This window comes from Tetrao urogallus (genome assembly GCF_951394365.1).
Source record: "Tetrao urogallus genome assembly, chromosome: 1".
In the NCBI taxonomy this organism is placed as follows: domain Eukaryota; kingdom Metazoa; phylum Chordata; class Aves; order Galliformes; family Phasianidae; genus Tetrao; species Tetrao urogallus.
The window spans coordinates 85,913,546-85,933,968 of record NC_136813.1 but is presented as its reverse complement, the minus strand read 5'-3'; the positions used below and the strand labels follow the sequence as shown (position 1 = coordinate 85,933,968).

Here is a 20,423-nt window from a genome sequence, read left to right as displayed (position 1 = left end):
AGGGTCTCCCATAAATCCTGCATCCTGTCTACCAACTCAGTACAAGTGTTTAGAATACTGCATGATAGCTTCTAAGATTTTAAGTGCCCACATGGTTCCTTAGTGTCTTCTACACAGTGTTCCTTGTTGGTGAGATCATAGTAGTGCCACTGACACCACTGTTCTTTCAAATGTATTTCAGAAACTTTAAAAAAAAGAATACCAAATGCTCTTGACTGTGAATCTTTGTCACTTTCCTTGTCAAAATCTGTTCATTTTAATGTAGCTGAACTATCCCTGCTGTACACTTGTGTATTTTTTGTGGACGCAACAGTGAATGGCCGCATTTTTTTTCATGATGTCTTATATAAAATGAAGTTGGGAAATTATACTGATCATAGGGGTGAGATTATTCCTTTGTAACTTGTGAGGACACCATTGAATGATTAATTATTTACTGCAGTCAGACCATATAGTTCCCAAATAAATAAGCACTGTCTCAATTTTATGTGTACCCTCTCCTACACACCCTGCAGTGCCCTTATGAAAATTAGCTTTGTATCAGTCTGTTGGAAGACGATACTTGTAGTAGGGGAAGTTTCACTGTGTCAAGAGCTGTGTAGGCCTTGGTAGTTGACTGTAGGAGTATTGAGGTGTGTTGCAGTTACTGTTTCACACTTGTGCTAAATATTACCTCTGCTTATTACATCCTAGACAGCTGAAGCAAGAGTTAGTGGTACCCTGGGGATACAAACGACTTCTTTCAGCTTTGTCTCATTCCACTGTGAATGCAAGGTTAACAAGGTGCCCTGTGCTATTTCAAACTGGCATTTACATTTAAATTCAAGTATGATGTAGACACTTGGAAGATGGGCAGCTGGGAGGGGAGAGGCAGGAATGTGGAGAATCTGAAAAACTTCCTTTCTTTCTCCCTGCACTAAGTTCTCTGTACATCATTTTGACAGCTCTTTTCCTTGGGCCTTCAAACTTGCATCTGCTACATACTCCAATTAGTACTTCTATGCGTGATCATTGGGACATACAAGAAAAAGAGAAAACTAAAGAGCATGGAGTGACTGCATGAAGTGAAAAACAAGTATTTCATTTGTCCCAGGATCTAAACTAGCTCATTTCCTCTACAAACATGACATGGACAGGGCACACTACAGCTGAGTACTGTTGCATGTGAGGAGTTCAGAGACCAGTAACTAGCTGGAGTGCAAGCAGAGTGAGAGCGCGAGACACTGTTGCAAAGGCATTTTCTGTTCAAAAGCAGCAGAACTATAATTTCTAAGTTTTTCTTCAGTCTCTGTTCCACCCTCATTCCTGCCATCTTGGAAATTCAGTTGGAATAACCAATGAATCAGTTACCTTCCGAGTCAAACCTGGATGAGTTATAGGATATCACCAAGTGCCAGTTATCTCATCAGTTCTATAATCTGTGTTGCTGTGTGTAAGTGCATTAAAAGTCATATATTGTTTTAACTTTAGTTGAGTTTCATTAAGTGTAACTGATGCCTTTTGTGTAAAACACACACAGTGTTACATACCTGTCTCTTCTTTCAGGTGGAATTTTGGCAGGCCTGATTTCAGACAGGCTGGAGAAGAGGGCATCGACCTGTGGAATGATGTTATTGCTTGCAGCACCCACAGTAAGAATTTGCCCTTCTTTTACAGCTGTGGCTGGGACTTTTACAGCACTCCTTAGGAAGTTCTGCAACAGCATCTTCTAAGTTGGACATGGAATTCAGACCAGGCTAAAAGTGAAAGAAGTTGAGCGTATGAGGAAGTATAGATTTGGACCACCTTTACATAAGCAATAATACCAGTGTAATCCACTGCTTGTTATTTCTTGTGCCTTATATCTTGTGAAGAAAAGCAGAAGTAATAAGCAGAGAGCTAAGTTGGACACTGAAAATCTTGCGTAGTTTATCACTCTTTTAAAATTGATGTGCAGTCCTTAGCCAGAATTTTAGTTGCTCAAAGACCGAAATTACTGTGCTCTAACTGAATACTGGCAGCTGGACATGTCAAGTGCATTTTTTTGATGTATGTTTTGATTCTTTTGTGAATTATTCTGTGCTGCACTGAAGCTGACAATTTGAGAGTTTAAAGTTGAGTGATCTCGTCACACAGCCCTTTCTTCTGACAAGACACATGAGGAAATAGGAGCATAGCCCTTATCATCTCCCTCATCCGTTCCATCAAGCAACCATCCTGCTGTGATCTAAAAGGGTTATTTTAAACCTCAGATGCCAGAACTATTTTTCACCTGATGCCTCAGATATTTTTAGTTAACATGGGGGAAGTGGGCATCGCTGCTGATGTTGGTATTATAGCATGTGTTTTTTTTCATTTTTGCAGTTGTACATGTTCAGTACAGTCAGTAAAATGGGCCTTGAGGCTACTGTAGGTGAGTATTTCTAAATTGTTGTATGCCTCTCACTTGATATGAATTTTTCATTTACAATCCTTTGCTCTGCTTAGCTCTTTATTTTCCTTTTTATTTTTTTCCTTGAGAGGAGGGAGTGTGGAATGAAACTCCTTAGACTATGCCTTGCTTTTTGTGCAATAAGGAGAAGGAATACAAACGAAATAGTTGGTGGTATGAGTTATGTAATGGGGATTCGGTTAACAAATCATTAGTTTGTGTCGATTAATTGTAACTAACTGTTGGTTGAGCTAACAGTGACTTAGGTAGTATCATTGGTCTTTGTTATGAGGTTTTATTTCAGCATAGGCATTATTATACAAATAATGCCTGTGTATTGTATTATGTGCATTATTTGCCTGTAGCAAATATCAGAAATGTTTTAAGTCTACTTGCAGTGCTTTTGAAAGCAATTTCACTCATACAGGCTGATTATGTTCATGTCTTTCTATTTGTTGTTACAGTTAAGTCTTTAGGGCAACTCATGTTTTCTGTTTTTTGTCCAACTTGCAACAGTGATGCTGCTTATCAGTGGTGCCCTGGTGAATGGCCCTTATGCACTGATTACCACCGCTGTCTCTGCTGACTTGGTGAGTTTGGCTTCCCCTCTATTTCCACCTTTGCAGCTTTGACCTCCAGAGAGAGCCATTTGACTTCTGCAGGATTATCAGAAGGGGCTGCACTGTCCTAAAGCAAGGTGATAAGGAGATGCTTAAACTGTGTTGAGCTCAGACATTGAGATTGTTCATACATTAGTAAAGAATAGTCTCCTGCCTGTGAGACACTTCTAAATTATTCTTCCATAGTAACAAGATTAACCAAGTCTTGTAGGTGGCAGTCCAAAGTGGACGTAAAAGTTGCATGCAAGGCCAAGACTCTGTACAGACTTCTCTCTACCCTCTTTTATACTTTGCATCTTTGAATGAAGGGCTATATTTGTGTGAGAGAGAAGCTGGAGACTTAATTCTCATCAGTGTAGAAAGCTATGCCTGGTACTTGTCCATGCTACCATTTGAACTTTCAGTTGGATGAGGCCTGTTGGTTATGAATGCCACCTGAGACAAAAGGTACCCTAGTACCTTTCATTGGCTAAGAGTTTGAAGGTTGCTTTCAAAGGCACTGGTTTCTGAAGGTACCAAGTGAGAGTCCAGCTTCACAATGTACATCTAACATGGAGAGGTGTAGACTAGATACTACTGTAGAAACTTTTTCTGAGTTCAACTCAGGATGATTCTAAGCAGTATTTGTCACTTTAGGGTACCCATAAAAGCCTGAAAGGGAATGCAAGAGCCTTGTCCACAGTAACAGCGATCATCGATGGAACAGGATCTGTAGGTAAGCAAGAGCTTGGCTGTGGTAGGTTAAAACGAAAGGCTTTTGAGAAACTGTGTTCTCTCCAGGTTTTGTCAAGGCTAGGTACAGTTTTGGAATTGAGAGCAAGAGCAAACTTAGTGTTTAGCACCACTGGTGTTCCCATGTTTGAGGGAGGGTGAAGCAAAAAAACAAACAAACAAAAAAAAAGTAGATGTGATAGGGCTCTTTCTGAGATCAGTGATTACCTGTGACTCCTGCACTAGTATGTAGAAGAGAGAATTGAGTGGGATTTGTCTTGATGTGGAATAGGCATATTTTTAGCCAAAGAATGACATTTCTCTAACTTCTAGTCTTCCAGCTTCCCCTGTGTTAGGTTCCCTATTGGCTTGTAGGTATATCAGTTACATTTTGAGCTTTCTGGGATGTTTTAGAACATCAGCTAATACTGAGTTAACTAAGTTGAGAAACTGATAATCTGTCTCAGAACAGCTATATTTCAGCATAATAAAACTTGCGTTGCATCACTGTGACACTATCAGTACTATGTTTTAGGCGCAGCTTTGGGGCCTCTCTTGGCTGGTCTCATTTCACCATCTGGTTGGAACAATGTGTTTTACATGCTCATGGTAGCAGATGGCTGTGCCTTGCTGGTAAGTCTAAAAGTACTTGTTGCCTGCTGTGTATTTTCTTTATGCTAAACTGTTTGTCTTAAAATGCATGTTTTCCTTTTGCAAATGCAGTGCTTTGTTGTCTAAGGAACATCCCATTGTATAGGAGATTTTCAATAAAAGAGCAAAGTAGCTTGTTTTGAAATTTTCATTTAATTGTAATCAGAAGTGCAAATTAGTTTTGATGCACTTCAATTTGTGAACAATTACACATCTGTTAATTGCTGGCTGAGCAGATTACAGCAGGCAAAATTGTAAGTGAACCTTAACATTTAAAGCTAGAAGATGCCCTAGATTCCACTCAGAGAAGAATTACTTCTGTTTTCCTTAAAACTGGTTTACTGGAGCAGTAACAACTGTTTGGCTATGTTGCTGTGTAACCAAAATCACCACGATCATGAAACTGTTGAAAGTTAATACATTACATTCTCCAGGTGGGCCCTAAAATTGCTGTGCTGGGTTAAACAAAAAATGACTTTCTTGGTTTTGACAGTAATGAGGAGTAGATGTTAGGCAAAAGGAGGGTGACATGCATGGTTACTTGAAACAAAGTATATCCTTTTCTATTTTTTATGTTCTTCTCCTCCTCTCTTGTTTGAGATTCTGTGTGCTGGATAGGAAGATCTGATAAGGTGTCTTTTTTCCTTAACTTGCACTACTTTGCTTTAAAGACCAAAGAAGAGAGAAGATGAGGCAAGAAGAGGCTTTCAAGTCAGCCTTGCTGTAGCCACCTATAGGTTAACCTATAGGTTATGTTTCTGTGTTTGCCACAGACTTCCCTAGCAGGCATTTGTACCAATTTGGTCTGTTCTCATAGAATGCTGCCAGTCATGTTCTCATGACTCTGTACTTGAGATATCCTGAAGTATCACTTGCTTATGCTGTCCTTTTGAAGTCCTGAATGGAAGTGCTCATGAAAGGGTGGAATGACTGTGAAACACTTCAGAACTGCACCTTCCTCTATACTGGCTGTGCCCAGACAAAACCCCTTGTCTGCCTGGTTACTTCAGTGAGCTCTGTACTTCTGCAGAAAGACCAGCTGAGTGCATCAAACACTCTTTCCTCAGACAAGAAAAGCAGGTTGCACTGTTTGGAGTTGGGATGGAAGCTTTCTTTCTAAACTGAAGTTAAGCCCAAAATGTTGAACTATTTTTTTTCTACATGTAAGATGTCAAATGTCTGGAAATTAATTAAATTAGATATACTAATAGTTTAAGTATGTTCCCTCTGCTCTTGTAATACTTTTTTTGGTAACTCCTGCATCCACTGTTATTTGCTGCACAGCGTATAGATGCATGCATTCAACTTCTATTTCTTCAAAGATACCTGGAGAGGGGTTGATCTCATGCATGGTGTTCAGTTCCATCATGATCGGCCACTCATACCTCTGAAATATTAGATCTAGCATCTTAAAACACCACTACTTATAGTATTGAAGAAAATTCCTTTTATAACAGTGAGACTGAAGATAAGGAAATTTGTAAGAGTGAGGAACCCTAGAACTTCTCATCCTATCTTTAATATATGTGGGAATCCTCAAATTTTGTTTGTAGAATCACTTTCCTGGAGGCTGCCTCAGTTAGTAAGCCTTTTAAAATGCATTTGGAAGGCCTGATGCTATGTATGCAAGTAAATGTGGCTGACATTGCTCATCACTCTGTGATTAAAGTTTTTCACACAAGCTTGTTTTCAGATTAACAGCTAAAATAATTTTAAGTTCCAACATTTCCATTTGCATTTTCTTTTTGAGTCTTGGGTTCCCTCTGCTGGATTCTTTTATGTCTGCTGGTAAAGTGACTGGAAAGCTGTTCTGTTTTTTACACAGAAATTGATCTCACAACTGTGAAAAAGAAATTATTTTTTGTTTCATGTTCAGTGTGAAAACTCATTTTCCAAACATTGATTAAGCATCTGTATTTTTTTTAATGGTTTCAGCATTACAGAGTAATGTTTCAAATAGAGAACTCTGAAAAACAGCGTGCAGCTTGTTGTGAAACTTTGTTGGTATATCTGTATGGATAGTAACACAGACGTTGTGTCTCTTTTTACAGTTCTTACTCCATCTTATTCAGAAGGAACTAAGGTGTAATGCAGATCATACCCTGTAAGTGTTACATACAGCTGTTGCTCTTAAGTAACAATTTAAAAACAGATTACAAAGATACTGCCCCCTAATACCTAAGTGTAGACAAAACATAGAAAGGTTTTCTGTATGTCCATTTCCATTTGTTGTTTTCAGTTTTGCTTCAAAAGAATAATCTTGTCTTAATGTTTTTAATCATGAACTTTCTTCTTTAGGACATCTTGTTTTGAAAAGTGCCTGAAAACCTGATTTCTTTTTGCAAAGCTTTTTAGTTATGGTTTGTTGTTGTTTTTTTTTTCCCCAAATATGTAATCTCTCTGGTTTTCATCATGGAGTATGCAGGTGGGGAATGAGCAGTCAGGTAGCTTCTTGCTCTGTGTTGTTGGTAGTTTCAAACGTAGCTTTTTCTAAAAAGTCTCCTTGAAGGAAAAAGTGACTGGAATTAGAGTGTTGTGAATTGGGAAAGAAAATCCAGTGAATTAATGGGGTTACACTTGTCTAAGCAAAATTTTAATTTAGCCATTGGCTGTTTTGCAGCACTGAAATAGATGAGGAAAAAAAATACATAGCAAGGAATATGGACCCTGCGTTTTGGCTGTTTATATCTCACACCTAAACTTTTCCTGCCTGGTTGCTGTTCTTTCCCAGGTTTAAGGAACACTGAGTTGAGAGACCAGATTTGGAACAAGGACTGCGCAAGTGACCAGAGCTCTTCCCTGAAAGAAACCTTAATGGAATGTGCTATATGTATGTGCTATACATAAGAGGTTCTGTTCGGTGAAGAATTTTGCACATTTACTGGAAGCAATTTGAGAAATGCAACTGGTAAATCCCTGAAGCTCTTATTTTTGCACATGAATAAGTACCTCAGGATGGCAACTATTCATCAGATGAAGGGACAGGAACTTTGGGAAGCTTTGAGCAGACCGCCTCAACTGAGCCAAAGAGAAATACCAAGTGCCTTTTTTATTTCTTTTGATAGGATGTTTTTAATGAAAATGCTATACTGTGTATTTTCTAAAAACAAGTCAAAAGTGGAGCAGAAGGAGGTTGAAATCATAACAGACAGCCTAGCAGTGAAATGTCCCCTTGTTGGTGAGCAAAGTATCCTGTACGTCATCTTGTGCATCACTGTGACTGAGGGCATCACTTCGTAGAGAATAATACCATCTGGTTATTAATATGCACTGCTGTTAGTATTTTGAAGCTGCTCAGACATTGATAACCTCATCATATTATTAGTTTTTAACTACAGCACAAATTCTAATCCCAAGGACGACACCCAACCTTGTGGTAAGTGATGAAATAGAATTTATTGTCGCAGTGTACCGTAGTTAGAAGTTTTCACAAACTATTTGGGTGTGTGCTGTTCTACAGTTAGGATTGTGTAAAAATTAGTCCTAAGCATCAAAAAGTAGATTATGAGTCAGAATTTCCAGTGCAGGACTCAAATAATTTTCAGGGCATTGTAGTAAAATGATTGTGGAAATGTCACATCATTATTGTGCTGCTCCTCTAGGCTGGGTTGAAATGAGAGATTGTTCCTTTTGAGGTGGCAGAGAACTGTATGCTGCCATACCTTTGAATTACTGGATTGAAAAGATGAGCTGCTTGTAGTGCTCAGTGCCACAGTGATCTCTGTTGGGTACTTGCTTATTTCAGTGGTGTCATTTATATTTGGAAGTCTTTGGCAGCTCAAGGCCTTAATAGCCAGAAATCTCTTTCACATGGCTAATTTAAAGTGGCTTTGAATTTCAGATTTGGAGCCAGAATATGTGTCTGTAAGAAAAGGTGGCAGGTTGTAAGAGAACATTTCAGTAACAAGTGTTACCCAGCAAACAGACGATTCAATGTCTTCTAAACATATCATTTCTTCATACAGGTATCTCCTTAGCAAAACAGGTGTTTCTGTGATCTTTTTTTTAGAGATGTACAAAGTATAAAGGAATTTTTTTTTGTATGGGGTGTTTCTACTTAGATTGTGAAGGTTAGGTAATTTAAGCTGTGTATTGTTCGTAACTATATTTATTAAATCTGTAGGGACGTGTCTCATTCTGAACTGTGCTCTAAGTTTTGCGAGACAATGCAGTGATCTTTATACTTGATTAACAAAACAGCACTCTAAAATAGCCCTGCAAAGTGTAAAGAAATATCTCATCAGCTGCTGATATGCTGTTCCATGTGTTGGCACAATACTTGATTTCCAGGACAGTTTTGTAATTTTTTAGTCTCTGATGAGTTACTTCCCTGGTTTGGTTCAGCATGTGTTCTCTGCTTAACTTGAATGTTGTGTTCATTTTAAACTGTTTTGCTGAACAGAGGCACAGAGAAGATTTTGGGCCCACAGAGGCTCATAGCAGGTGCCAGAATCCTTGCAGGTGAATGCTCTACAGTCTCAGAAGTTGTAGTTCCCTAGCTGAATGGTTAGCTGCAAGCCTTTTGTGTAAAGCTGTTGAGGCCAGCGGGAATGCTCAGCCTGCCCTCACAAACACATGCTGCAGTTGGGCCTTAGGCTGCTAGTTAAATGTAGCAGAATTCTGCTGCAGATCTGAGGAATCATTTGTGAGGAAGAATAACATTGCAACCCCAAAAGAGCTGCGCTGGCGTGACTTCCAAGGCCTGTGTGAGAAGGGAGGGATGGAGGACTTCTCTAGCTGAAGATGCCCATCCTTTCCCCCAGAAGGACTGCAGAGCTGTGTTGCTAGTTTGTCAAAATGATTTATACTCTTAAACTCTGCTGCACTCAGACTTTGAGGGGTTGTTCCCCACGGGCTGAAGTCTTAAGTTAAAATGCTCTCAGTTGTATTGAACAGTTGTACACTGTAAAGATGTGGAAGTGTGGATTTTCTGTTTTACTTGATGGGGCTGCTGCTGTTTATTTATTTATTTATTTGAATAGCTTTTGTACCGAAGTGACTTGGACATGGGATTATGACAATATTGGAGGTGCTGGCTGAGTCCTTCCTTCCATTGATCACAGGAGGTAATTGGGACTCTCGCTGCACTGGTGGCTCTTTCCTTGCTTAACGAGCAGTGTTTCAGATCCCTCCAGCAGTGAATGTGTTGGTCGATAAGATGAAGATGCCTGCTCTTTTGCAACAACCCCAGGGGTCCCCAAAAAGTGAGCAAGCTGTTTTGTTAGTACGGGGTGTTAATATTCATTAATCTGGAAACGAACAAAACTGACAAAATGTTGTGTGTAGAAACATGAGTGACTGATAGGTAGAACTGAGTTTGAGTAAGACTACAAGGTTTGGATTTTGTGGTGGTTTTTTTTTTAATGCTGGTTATTCTCGATTTTTATCTATATAACTTCTGTGTTAAATAAAAACATGTTCTGCTTTAAAATGTGATATGGTCATTACTTCATCTTTTACATCTCCATGAAGAAATACTTCATTTATTGCTTTGGAGGACAGGCATCTCTTCTGAGACAGCACTTCTGTCTCTTGTGTGGGTAATGGAAAGGATTGAGAACAAACTAGAACCTTTTGTTTTGAAAACAATACCCTGTTCAACTCAAACAGGTAATTACTTTTTTTTCATAATGGGATTGTGGGTTATACAACATCATATTTGTGATCAGCTGCATTAGATATTCTGCCTTCTCCTTTTTGTCTCATAGGGAAGGAGGACACTCAACTGAGTCAGAGACCGAACCCAGCTCCTACAGCATAGCTTGAAGGTGCCTTTTTTGTTATCCTCAATTTATATGGAATTTAAATGGAAAAGATTTTTATCTCTAATCATCTTGAACATCTGTGGTCTTTAATTCATTTAGTGCAGTGATATAATATCCATACCCACAGGTATACTGGGATAAAACTGCTTAGAAAGGAAAACAATTCTAGTTGGAAAAAAGTGTCTGGGTCTTGGACAAAATTTATCATCAGAATGTGCCCAAAGTGCTTTTAGGAATAGGCAAATAGTAGCTAGGGCTTTTTTGTATAAGAAGAGAGACTCAGGGGAAGTTTCTCTTCTGCCTGATCTGGAGCAGGAGCCTCCACCAGTGTAGCTGCACCCTCATGAGCCAGCTGTTGGTAGAGATGTGGCATTGGAGGTTTGTCTCATTGTGCATAGGAAGAGTTTTTATAGTGGGAAACTGATAAAATAGCTAGTCACAAAGTGATATTCACAGATCAATTTGAGACTTTATAAATAGCTAGCGAGAAAGGTGTGGTATATTCACAGAGCACTTTAAGATTTCTTTTGCCTTTAAGTTAAACTGCTAGCCTACTCCATGTGCTAAGATGATTCATTTCTTCCCATATATTCTGCCAGTTACAAAATTCCAAAAGGGATTTTGCCATCCAGTTCTGAAAGTTACTGCATGTGTTCCTTAATAATATCCCGGGAACAGTAATGAGAATCCTTCATCTGTGTTCATGCCACTGTTACACTACCTCAGACTTAGGCAGCGTTTATGCTTGGGAATCCATTCAGTTGCTGCTGCTGGGTTTCTCCAGTGATGGATGTATGGAGTTGTTTGCATGAAAAGCGCTGCTCTAGGTTATGTAGGCGTAATGGGGTATAAAAGAAATCAGAGTACATTTAGAGCACTTGGAGGCTGACTGTTCTTCACACAGAATTCAGTTGAGAAAGATTGTTCACAGCCTGATGAAATTATTAGGCCTTGATTTGGTGATGGTGGTAATCTCTGGTTGGACTGAAATTTTACGGCCTGCATATTATATGGGGGTTTGGATTAGATCATGCAATGATTTCTCCTGGGCTTGAAGTTTCTCTGATAGGCTGTTCTTATTGCTGCATTTTGTGCTCCCAGCAAATCCATTTTGATTTTTTTATATTCTCTGCTAAAGTAACAGTGCCGTAGTTATGAACTGTTCCTCCACTCACAGACTTCTGTGCCTGCAAGGTGACTGCAGGCACAGGGCTCCATTTCTTTTCCTGAGAGCTTTGCACCTCAGTGCTGTGGGGCACTGGTAACCTTGAACTACATTCTCTCTCGTGCAATCTTAAAAATGTGACTGCCATCCTTACCCACAAGTGTACCAGACAGATAAGTGTTGAAGGTCTCCCTCGATGCTGCACTGAACTAGAAGGTTCTGTGCTTGAGTGCAGCATTCACTGCGAATTTTTTAATCCAGTGAGAAATGGAAAATGTTTAAGATCTCTTTCCATAAGTGGAACTCCCACTGCGACTTCGTGTTGTAAAGGACTGTTTGAGTGTAAGTGGACCTATTCTGTGCCATGTATAAGGGTACATACACGTACATCTGCAGAATATCTTTCTTTGTGGCTGTTGGATAATTATCCAGCTGTAAATAAGTCTTTATTTATTTATTTATTTTCCTGAAGAGCTATCACAGAATCACAGAATGGCTCAGGTTGGAAGGGAACTCAAGGATCATGAATCTCCAACCCCCACCCCCCATCACATGCAGGGCTACCAGCTTCCACATTTAATGCTAGACCAGGCTGCCCAGGGCCCCATCCAACCTGGCCCTGAACATCTCCAGGGACAGGGCATCCACAACCTCTCTGGGCAGCCTATGCCAGCTTACCACTCTCATAGTAAAGACTTAAATATATCTGCATGTCACAGTATTTAACGGGGGAAAAAAAGGGGTAATCAAGTATGCATTAGTGTAAATAGAGACAAAGGATAAGGAAAAAATGCCAGTTGCTAGAAATCAGTGAGAAAAGCAAAAAGCTGGCATCAAAAACACTGAATACCTATTGCCTAAGAATAGTTGTTTCCTGTGCTTCTGTTAAGAAAACTCCAAACCACACAGATAAAGCATGTTGTGGGTGAAATGTTGCTGTGGGAGCAGGGAACCGTATAGTGGTTGCTCATTCTGCATCTCTAGGAATCACTGTGTCCCCACTGCAATTGCAGATTGTGTGCACGGATAGAAGAAGCCAAAGAGAGAACAAGTGAGACATGGAGATTGTGTTCCACTGCCTCCACAGAAGACTGCAGCCAAGAGCTTGTCCAGATGTCATCTGAAAGAGAGCAATGTCCTTTGGCTATGAAATGCTACCTACAGATAGGAAAAAAGAAAATGCAAACACAGAATCTTGGAAGTCCATTTTGGATAAGGTGTGGGCATGTCCCCATGGAGCCCAGCCTGAATTTCTTCCATCATCTTTAGGTTGCCGTGGTTATGCGAGCCTTGCTTCAAAAACAAATGTCTGTTATTTGTTTACTTATCAACACACTAGCTGATTTCTCCAGTTCTAATCACGTGCCTAGTGTGTCTTTAAAAGAAAATGAATTAAAATGTATGTCTCATTTTTCCTTAGCCCCAGACATCAATTCCTTGCATAAGCCTGGCTCTGAGTTCGTAGGGTTTCTCCCAAGGTTGTGGGGTGCAGATTTCATATTTCTTAGGAAATTGTGCTGGTTTTTTTTGTTGTTGTTGTTTGTTTGTTTGTTTGTTTTGTGGTCTGAGATCTGTGACAGCATTAATTTTTCTTTGTTTCTAAGAAAGATTCACAGAAGGCAGAGCCTTAGAAAGGTTATATTGGACAGATGAAGTATGGCAGAGTTGAGGTACAGTTAAGTCGTCCACCTTTTCTATCTTAGTGCTTTAGCAATTGTACCCACAGGCTGCAGTGAATATCTAGTGAATATCTAAAACCTTCAGACATTGTTTCTAGGATGTTATTCTCCTTTTACTTGTGGAACTGAGGAGAAAACATTTGAAGAATCCAACAATTTTATTTATGTCCTTGCCATTTAAGTTTATCTGATACCCAAATCCTTAACAGGTGGCCTGAATTTCTCGAGTTATTCAGAAAGTAACAGCAGCTCATTGAGGTCAGAACTCAAAGCAGCAGCCTGAGTTCATATGCTAAATCAAGAGGGTCACAGCTACATTTGTGTACATATATACATGAGTTGCAGCACAAATAGGGATCAAGCTGAAAGAGAGCTGGACTTCACTTCCCAGGGGATATGGAGATTCTGGCTCAAAAAAAAAAAAAAAGATGAAGTGTTCAGTAACTACTGAATTTTCATTATTTCGTTTCTGTGATAGGAAGGGTAGTTGGCACGTACTGCACAGAGCAGCCAATAACATCCAGGCTAAACTTAAAGAAGTGGGTTTCTTCTGCCTCCTCTGCCAAACACAATGCTGTTTTTTCTGCTGCAGAGGACGGCATATTATATTTGAGTCTGAGTCATTCAATTTGCTGCAGGCCACGTGAGACTTTAGCTTAATAAGTACAGCAGGTTCTGAAGCTATTATTAAATCACTCCTATCATCTGGTAGGAAACATCTGAACATCGTGTCATTCAATGACAGAATCTGCGTATTTGGTTTTCCACTGGTACATGGGGCTAATAACTGTGTAATGGAGGGGTACAGCTTAGCTGTTGCTGTTGGGAGTCTTGGTAAAGCTTCTTCCCCTTCTCCTCTGGCTGCAGTTTTCAAGTTATCTGAAAGGAACAAAGCATCTACCAAGAGAATAGAAGAGCTCTCAAAATCTTATCATGTGCATGTTCTCTGTCCCTAATAGAAGAAAGTGAGATGCGCGGTCCTCTGTGCTGGGCGGCGATTGCTCCATCAAAGCGTGGGTGCATACAGCTTGGTGCCAGCATCCTCTTTTCTCTCTTGGAGGTTAAGGAAGTTTGCCTGTTTGCTTTGCACTGAGGAGAGCATATTAGCACAGCTGGTCAGCGTGTCTGCATGCAAGATGTAGTTGCATAAAGCAGCGAAATAGAGCGAGAAGCTGCCTGCTTTCCTTGCTCTGGTATTTACATTGGCAGGTCTCAAAAGTGGGGTCACCAGCACAGAAATGTGAGATGGGGCTGTGTGATCAACGTGATGCCTAAGAATTTGTGCTTTACTGACTGATATCTGTGCTAGAGCTGTTGGACAGTCTGACTTCTCATATGCTCCATCGTCAGGGGCCTCTGACCCAGGCTCCAAATTTCAGTAAATAATTACTTGAGGGGAATGAAATCCCTCCCTAGCGAAGCACCTAACAGTGGTGAATCCATTAAACTCCTTGACCACTTGGAGCAAAGCTAACACGTCTCATTCTCAGGGTGATTTTCCCAGCACTGTTGTTTGAAGTAAGACCTCTCAGTAGGACGGTTGATGTAAGCTGGTTAGTAGCAGGGAAAAGAGATCTCCTGCATTTGCCTGCTTGAAATCCGCTAATAGAATAATGCATCTGTCGAATCAATGTCTAAATCTCATTCCTGTGTGTCACCAGAAAGGAAATGTTATTCCTCAGCACAGGCTGATTCCTATACACTGTTTTTTCAGAATAGCCAGACCCATGAAAGCAGATAAAATGAATGACTAGCAGCCCCAGTATGTTCACCTACGCATCCCTTCTGTGTTGTTTCTGCTGTCTCTGTTTTCCAGGCATAGTTGAAATTGCCCATGTAAATGTGTTCTGCTGAGAACAACAACAATAAACAACTCTATGATCAACTGTATCACTACTCTTATTTTTTCTGCCAAAAAAAGGATCCAATAAGCACTCCAGCTCTGCATGATTTTCTAGCAGTTTTCTTATTCTGTGACATGAGGCTGTTTTCAAGCAAGTGTGCCCCCAGAATTCTCTCATGAACATTCAGTTCTCTGAGAATCAAATTCTAGGTCTGTTTGGAGTGTGCAGCCTTTTCTGCCTCTGCCCTTCAGGTATCTCAGCTTCCTCCAGCAGGTGATGCCTTCTGTGGGGAGGCGCTGGATAGTTGTGGCTGGGCATGGATGTCAGAGGCAGAAAGTTTTCACATAGCGATCTATGGTGATGGGTTTTGTGTCTCTGGAGGGCTCAGCTGAGCTTACATTCAACAACAGTTACAGCATGAAGTGAGCCAGTGGCTGAAGCTGGCCAGCTCTCAAGTAACGATGCCAAATGAAGCACAGCGCAGATGCACACAGAGAGCTGTGAGAAGAGTGGGAAGTTCTGTTGAGATGATAGTGGAATTTCCTAACCTTGTAAGAGGTTCAGATGTCCTCATGGACGTCTCAATGAAAACTGCTCTGAGTAATGCTCAAAAATGCAGGAACAGCTAGAAATAGGTGGCTGTTCTGCATGTTGCAGTATGATACTACAGCAGGCTATCGAATCACAGAATATCCTGTGTTGGAAGGGATCCATAAGGATCTTTGATTCATAAGGATCTCCTGGCTCCACACAAACACCCAAAATCAAACCCTAGCTCTGAGAGCACTGTCCAGACGCTTCTTGAGCTCCAGCACCAGGGAGCGTGCCCACAGCCCTGTGGTGCAGACCTTTTCCCTGACCCCTAGCTGCCCTCCCCTGACAGCTCCATGCCGTTCCCTCGGGCCTCGTTGCTAGCACCAGAGGGCAGCAGTGCTGGGCCTGGTGCCCCCTAGGCGCAGTTGTCCCTTTGGCTCCAGGGCACACTGTTGGCTCAGGTACAGCTTGCCATCAGCCAGAACCCCCAGGTTCCTTTCCATGGGACTGCTCTACAGCCTCTAGCCCCCAGTCAGTACATATGTGTAGGGTTGCCCTTGGTCCTAGGTGCAGCACTTACTCTTGTTGAGCTGTGTGTGACTGATAATTTCCCAGCCCTCCAGTTTATTCAGGTCTCTCTGCAAGGCCTCTCCATCCTCAATGGAGTCAACAGCTCCTCCTGCAGATTTACTTAGCACACCTTCAAGATCTTTATCCAGATCACTGATGAATGCGTTGAAGAGAACTGGCCCTAAAATGGAGTGCTGTGGAACCCCACTAGTGTCTGACTGCCAGCTTGGTGTAGCCCCATTGAATGTAACCCTTTGAGCCTGACCCATCAGCTCACCCATCACATTATGTTTCTGTCCAGAAGAATACCTTGAGAAACAATATCAAGAGCTCTGCTTAAATACCAAAAGATTACATCAACTGATTTCCATTGTTCAGGTAGGTGAGTAACCCTGTCGTAAAAGGAAATTAAGTTCATTAAACAGGACTTTCCCCTTGTGAACCTGTGTTGGCTATGACTAATGGCTGCATTGTCTTTCAAGTGTTTTTCAATAACTCCCGGAATAATCTTCTCCATAATTTTACCAGGCACTGAAGGGGGACTGACAGGCCTATTATAATATCCTGGGTTTTCTTTCTTACACTTCTTGAAAAATGGGACAACTTGTGCTGGATGACTGTAGCAATGGTTAATTTATGGTAACCGGCCCACATCTCACCCAGCCATGTGAGACACCCAGGTGCACCTCTACACAGCAGTGTTCAAGCAAACCAAGCTGGCTTCTGAGAAGCAGCTCTTTAGACACAGGCGCGCTTTGCCAAATGCAGCTCCAATCTTGGTTGCTTGCTCCAAGAACATGATGGTTTTGGGTTGGATGAGGGGAGGGGATGTATAGAAGATAAATAAAAGCAGACCAAATGCACCACTTTATTAAGTGACACGTTGCCTTTGGCTTTTCCCCTAGCAAATGCAAAGGATAAATTCTCATAGGCTCCAAAGCAAGCAAGACTTGGCTTCTCTGCAGAAATCATATAAGTAATTCTGTCTCTGTAGCTTTTCTCACTAACACCAGCTCACTAACACCATTCCTTGGGCAGAGGGATGAAGGAGAGCAGGGTTGTACTGCTGGCAGGAGAGGCAAATGGGAAACAGCATGGAAAATGAGCCCCTGAGATGAAATGGGACAGAGGAAAGAGCATTGAGCACTCTTGGCCATGGTGAAGGTACAGGGCAGGTAGCAGGGAGCACTGATCAGGGGATACAGTGAGGGAATGAGCAGCAAGAGAAAGTGCAAAAAACAGAAGTGCAAGTAGTAGGAGTGGAGCTGAAAAGCAGAGCCAGCCACAACTTTGTTCACTTCTTAATGGAGGGCTGATGGGCTTCTGTTTTTTTCTGTATGCCCAGAAAGTTTCTTCTCATTTTCTTGTCAGAAAACTTATTTACTGCCTGTGAGAGGTTCATGCCTCTCTTTTGAGACAGTGACCGACAGCTAACAGTGCATTTTCATCAAACGCTTGGGCAGAGGGAGAGAATCAGAGAGGAAGAAACCTTCCCATTCAATGTCCAGATTGTGTGGAAGTGGCTGAAGATGAAAGGATAAGAATTTAAAAACAAAGATTGAACAATCCAAAGTGAATTCAGTGAAAAACACTCAAAGGAGAAGGATAAAGAGAGGAGGGAAAGGAGAGAGAGTGAAAAAGTAGGACAGAACCATGTCTGTGTTGCAGAAGATCCAGCCACTAATGAATCCTCTCTGGGAGAAGTTTCCCAATAAAAGCCAGCAGCTCCGAGCTGTTAGGGACGGCAGTAGACTGCTGATGATCCCTGAGCTGCTCTCCTGGCAGCGTACCAATAACCAGTGCCCCTTTGCAGAAAAGGGAAAGTAGCTCTTGTTGCTCAGTGGTAACCCTTGGCAAAACCCGATTTCCCTCACGTGGCTCCTGATCAGTTCAGGGTTGTGCAATTTGCAGTGCCCATGGTCTGTTTCTAGGGACACTGGCCACACAGTTGTGAAAAGACAGAGTGACTGTTGCCTTGGCCTCTGAGCCCCAGCCTGAGCAGGGCTGCCCCTCCAACAGGAATGGTGCTGCTAAGGGAGCCTTGTCACTCTGACACAGTTGAGGAAGCTGTGTTTATGGCACACATGTCAGGACCTCAGGACATCTATTTACTGTTACACAAGAGTATGGGTAGCACACTAGCCTGGAGGTGAAAAGCAGCAATGAGCTCTGATGACTCCCAGAGGCAGGACTGGCGATGGAGAGGCTGACAACTGCCTGCCTCAGGAGGGTGCAGAAGGCACACTCAAACCCTGCATGTGGTCATCAACCTAGGATTAACCCAGGAGACAGGAGGAGGGCTTGGAAGGTGGTGCCCCTTGTCCCCTGTGTCATTGCAACTGTTCCTGAACCTAAAACCTGGATATAGTCTCCATGGTTCTTGGCTGCTGGACAGATGGCCTTGGACATCCTGCCCTTGTGCCTGAAGGCTGGATGGGCTCCTTGGATACCACGCATACTAAGTCCTTGTCTGTGCACAATGTAGGAAGGGAAACACTGCCTTGAGCTGTTTTCCCTTACCTCTTGTGATATCTTGAACTTCAGCATTCACATCTCAACACAAATGTTGCTGGTCTCGGGGCTTTCCTGGGACCATCTGTACCAGCAAGGGCTCAAGAAGAGGAGGGAGTGTGGGATGAGACACAGCACTGTGGTGCAAACCGAGGAGGAAGCTGCGTGGGATAGAACCAAATGAAATAGGGTGAAAGGATGGTGAAATACACTGACCAAAATACAACTGTTTTTGTGTGAGGCCCGCCAGCCACTCCATAAAATGCTTCCATTTCATTTTCTATAATACGTCAGTGCTGCCCTTTCTCCTGACCATACCATCAATTGTATGCTATTTACTGTTTTCCTCATGAACCAGAGCCTTATTATGGCGTGAAAATCCCAGTTCAATTTTGTTCCTTGGTGAACATCTCTGGCTTTCAAACTTGTAGAGGAAAGCTCACGTACATGACCTGGGTGAACAAGCAAATCCAAAAAAACAGAGACGAGTAAAAAGAAAGATCAGAAATGTGCTATTTGAAAGTAGATACTAATGATTTCTTATCTAATCTTCTGTCTTGCTTTGGTCATGACCTGTAGCTTTCAGAAATGTTGACGATGCTAATGGAGGGATGTATAATAGGTGATTGTCTAGGTAACGCTCCCAGGGAACGGCGTCACTGAACTCAATCTAGTTTCAGAAACTGCAAAAGTGTTTAAAATGTCCTTATTTCATACAGCTTTCAGCTTTCTGCTATAGCAGGTCAGAAAATTTTCAGCGCTGCCTGGGCCCACGAAGTCTTTGTTATTTTTTTCACACTGAATCTGTGGCTCTGTTCTGGCCTCCCACACTAAAAGATAAGACATTTAATCTCTTGTATGGAGAAAATACAATGGACTTCTGCCCATTAGAGGAAACTGCACTGAAAGCTCTATGCAAAAAGAAAAAAGTATGAAAAAATATGTGGGAAAGTGTTATGTGTGTATCTGAGATATTATCTTGCTACCTGTGAAGATGTATATTTTTAAAATTGCATTGAAACAGAGTGTTTACTGCAAAGAGTTGTTCAAAGTCCCTTAAAACTGACTCACCAAAGGTTTACATGGCTGTGCCTCTCATGGAATCATGGAATCGCAGGGGTTGGAAGAGGCCTCAAGAGATCATTGAGTCCAATCCCTCTGCTAAAGCAGGTAGCCTACAATAGGTAGCACAGGTAGGCATTTTTCATGGGATGCTTGTGTGCCACAGCTGAGGAACCATCTCCCACCCAGTGCCCTCAGTTTGCCAACACATCCAGCCTGCTGAGCAGCTCCCCCCCCCCCCCCCCCCCCCGTGCAGTGCAGCGTTTCCCAGCCATCATATCCCTTTTTGTACAGGTGGATGCTTGTCCTCTCTCTGCCCATGTCACCTCTTTCACCTAGAAGCATGCAGACCTTCTTTCCCCAGGCCCCATCCCATGCATGCACGAGACTGGTGCCAATGTCAGTAGCCTTTTGTTAATCCTGGGGTTGTCACAAAACTTCAGGATATATGAGTGTTGATATGTGCTGAGTGCTGAGCAGCACTGAACTTTCAGATGGCAGTAACCCAGAATATGCATCTGAGGATACTTTACTTTCCCATGCTGTGTAAAACCCCAGGCAGTATTCATCCAGTATAGCCATGGGTTGCTTACCTCCTGTTTGGGAGCACAAATTGTGATCCCCCATTCAGACTTTCTTGCCAAGAACATGAGCCAACCTTGTCCAGTAGAGGGAATTTACTTTTCCACTTCTTGGCTCTCAGCCCTCTAAATGATGTAACAAGTGACTCCAGACACAGTTAATTTCATTTACATTTTCCCCATCAGCTATTGAAGGTTCCAGTTGGATCTGCTGATTTCTTCCACAACCTTATAAAAACACAGATTTTATAACTGGGCTTTCCCAGAAGCTCTGCATCAGGGCTCCAGTATGCTGGATGAATCTGCCATTAGTGTTTGGC

The 20,423-nt window shown here is 41.9% G+C and overlaps 1 protein-coding gene across 1 annotated transcript in view; it reads left to right on the top strand.

Annotated features, from left to right (window-relative positions):
- Nucleotides 1-6,500, top strand: part of SLC37A1 (solute carrier family 37 member 1) — a gene marked incomplete at both ends in the record, with an annotated part of 31,497 nt that extends 24,997 nt beyond the window's left edge. Inside the window, 6 exons of the mRNA XM_079549292.1 lie at nucleotides 1,546-1,631; nucleotides 2,344-2,392; nucleotides 2,927-3,000; nucleotides 3,667-3,745; nucleotides 4,277-4,374; nucleotides 6,444-6,500. Of these exons, the coding sequence (XP_079405418.1) occupies nucleotides 1,546-1,631; nucleotides 2,344-2,392; nucleotides 2,927-3,000; nucleotides 3,667-3,745; nucleotides 4,277-4,374; nucleotides 6,444-6,500 (443 nt within the window). The remainder of the gene's footprint in view (nucleotides 1-1,545; nucleotides 1,632-2,343; nucleotides 2,393-2,926; nucleotides 3,001-3,666; nucleotides 3,746-4,276; nucleotides 4,375-6,443) is intronic.
- Nucleotides 6,501-20,423: the final 13,923 nt, after the last annotated feature.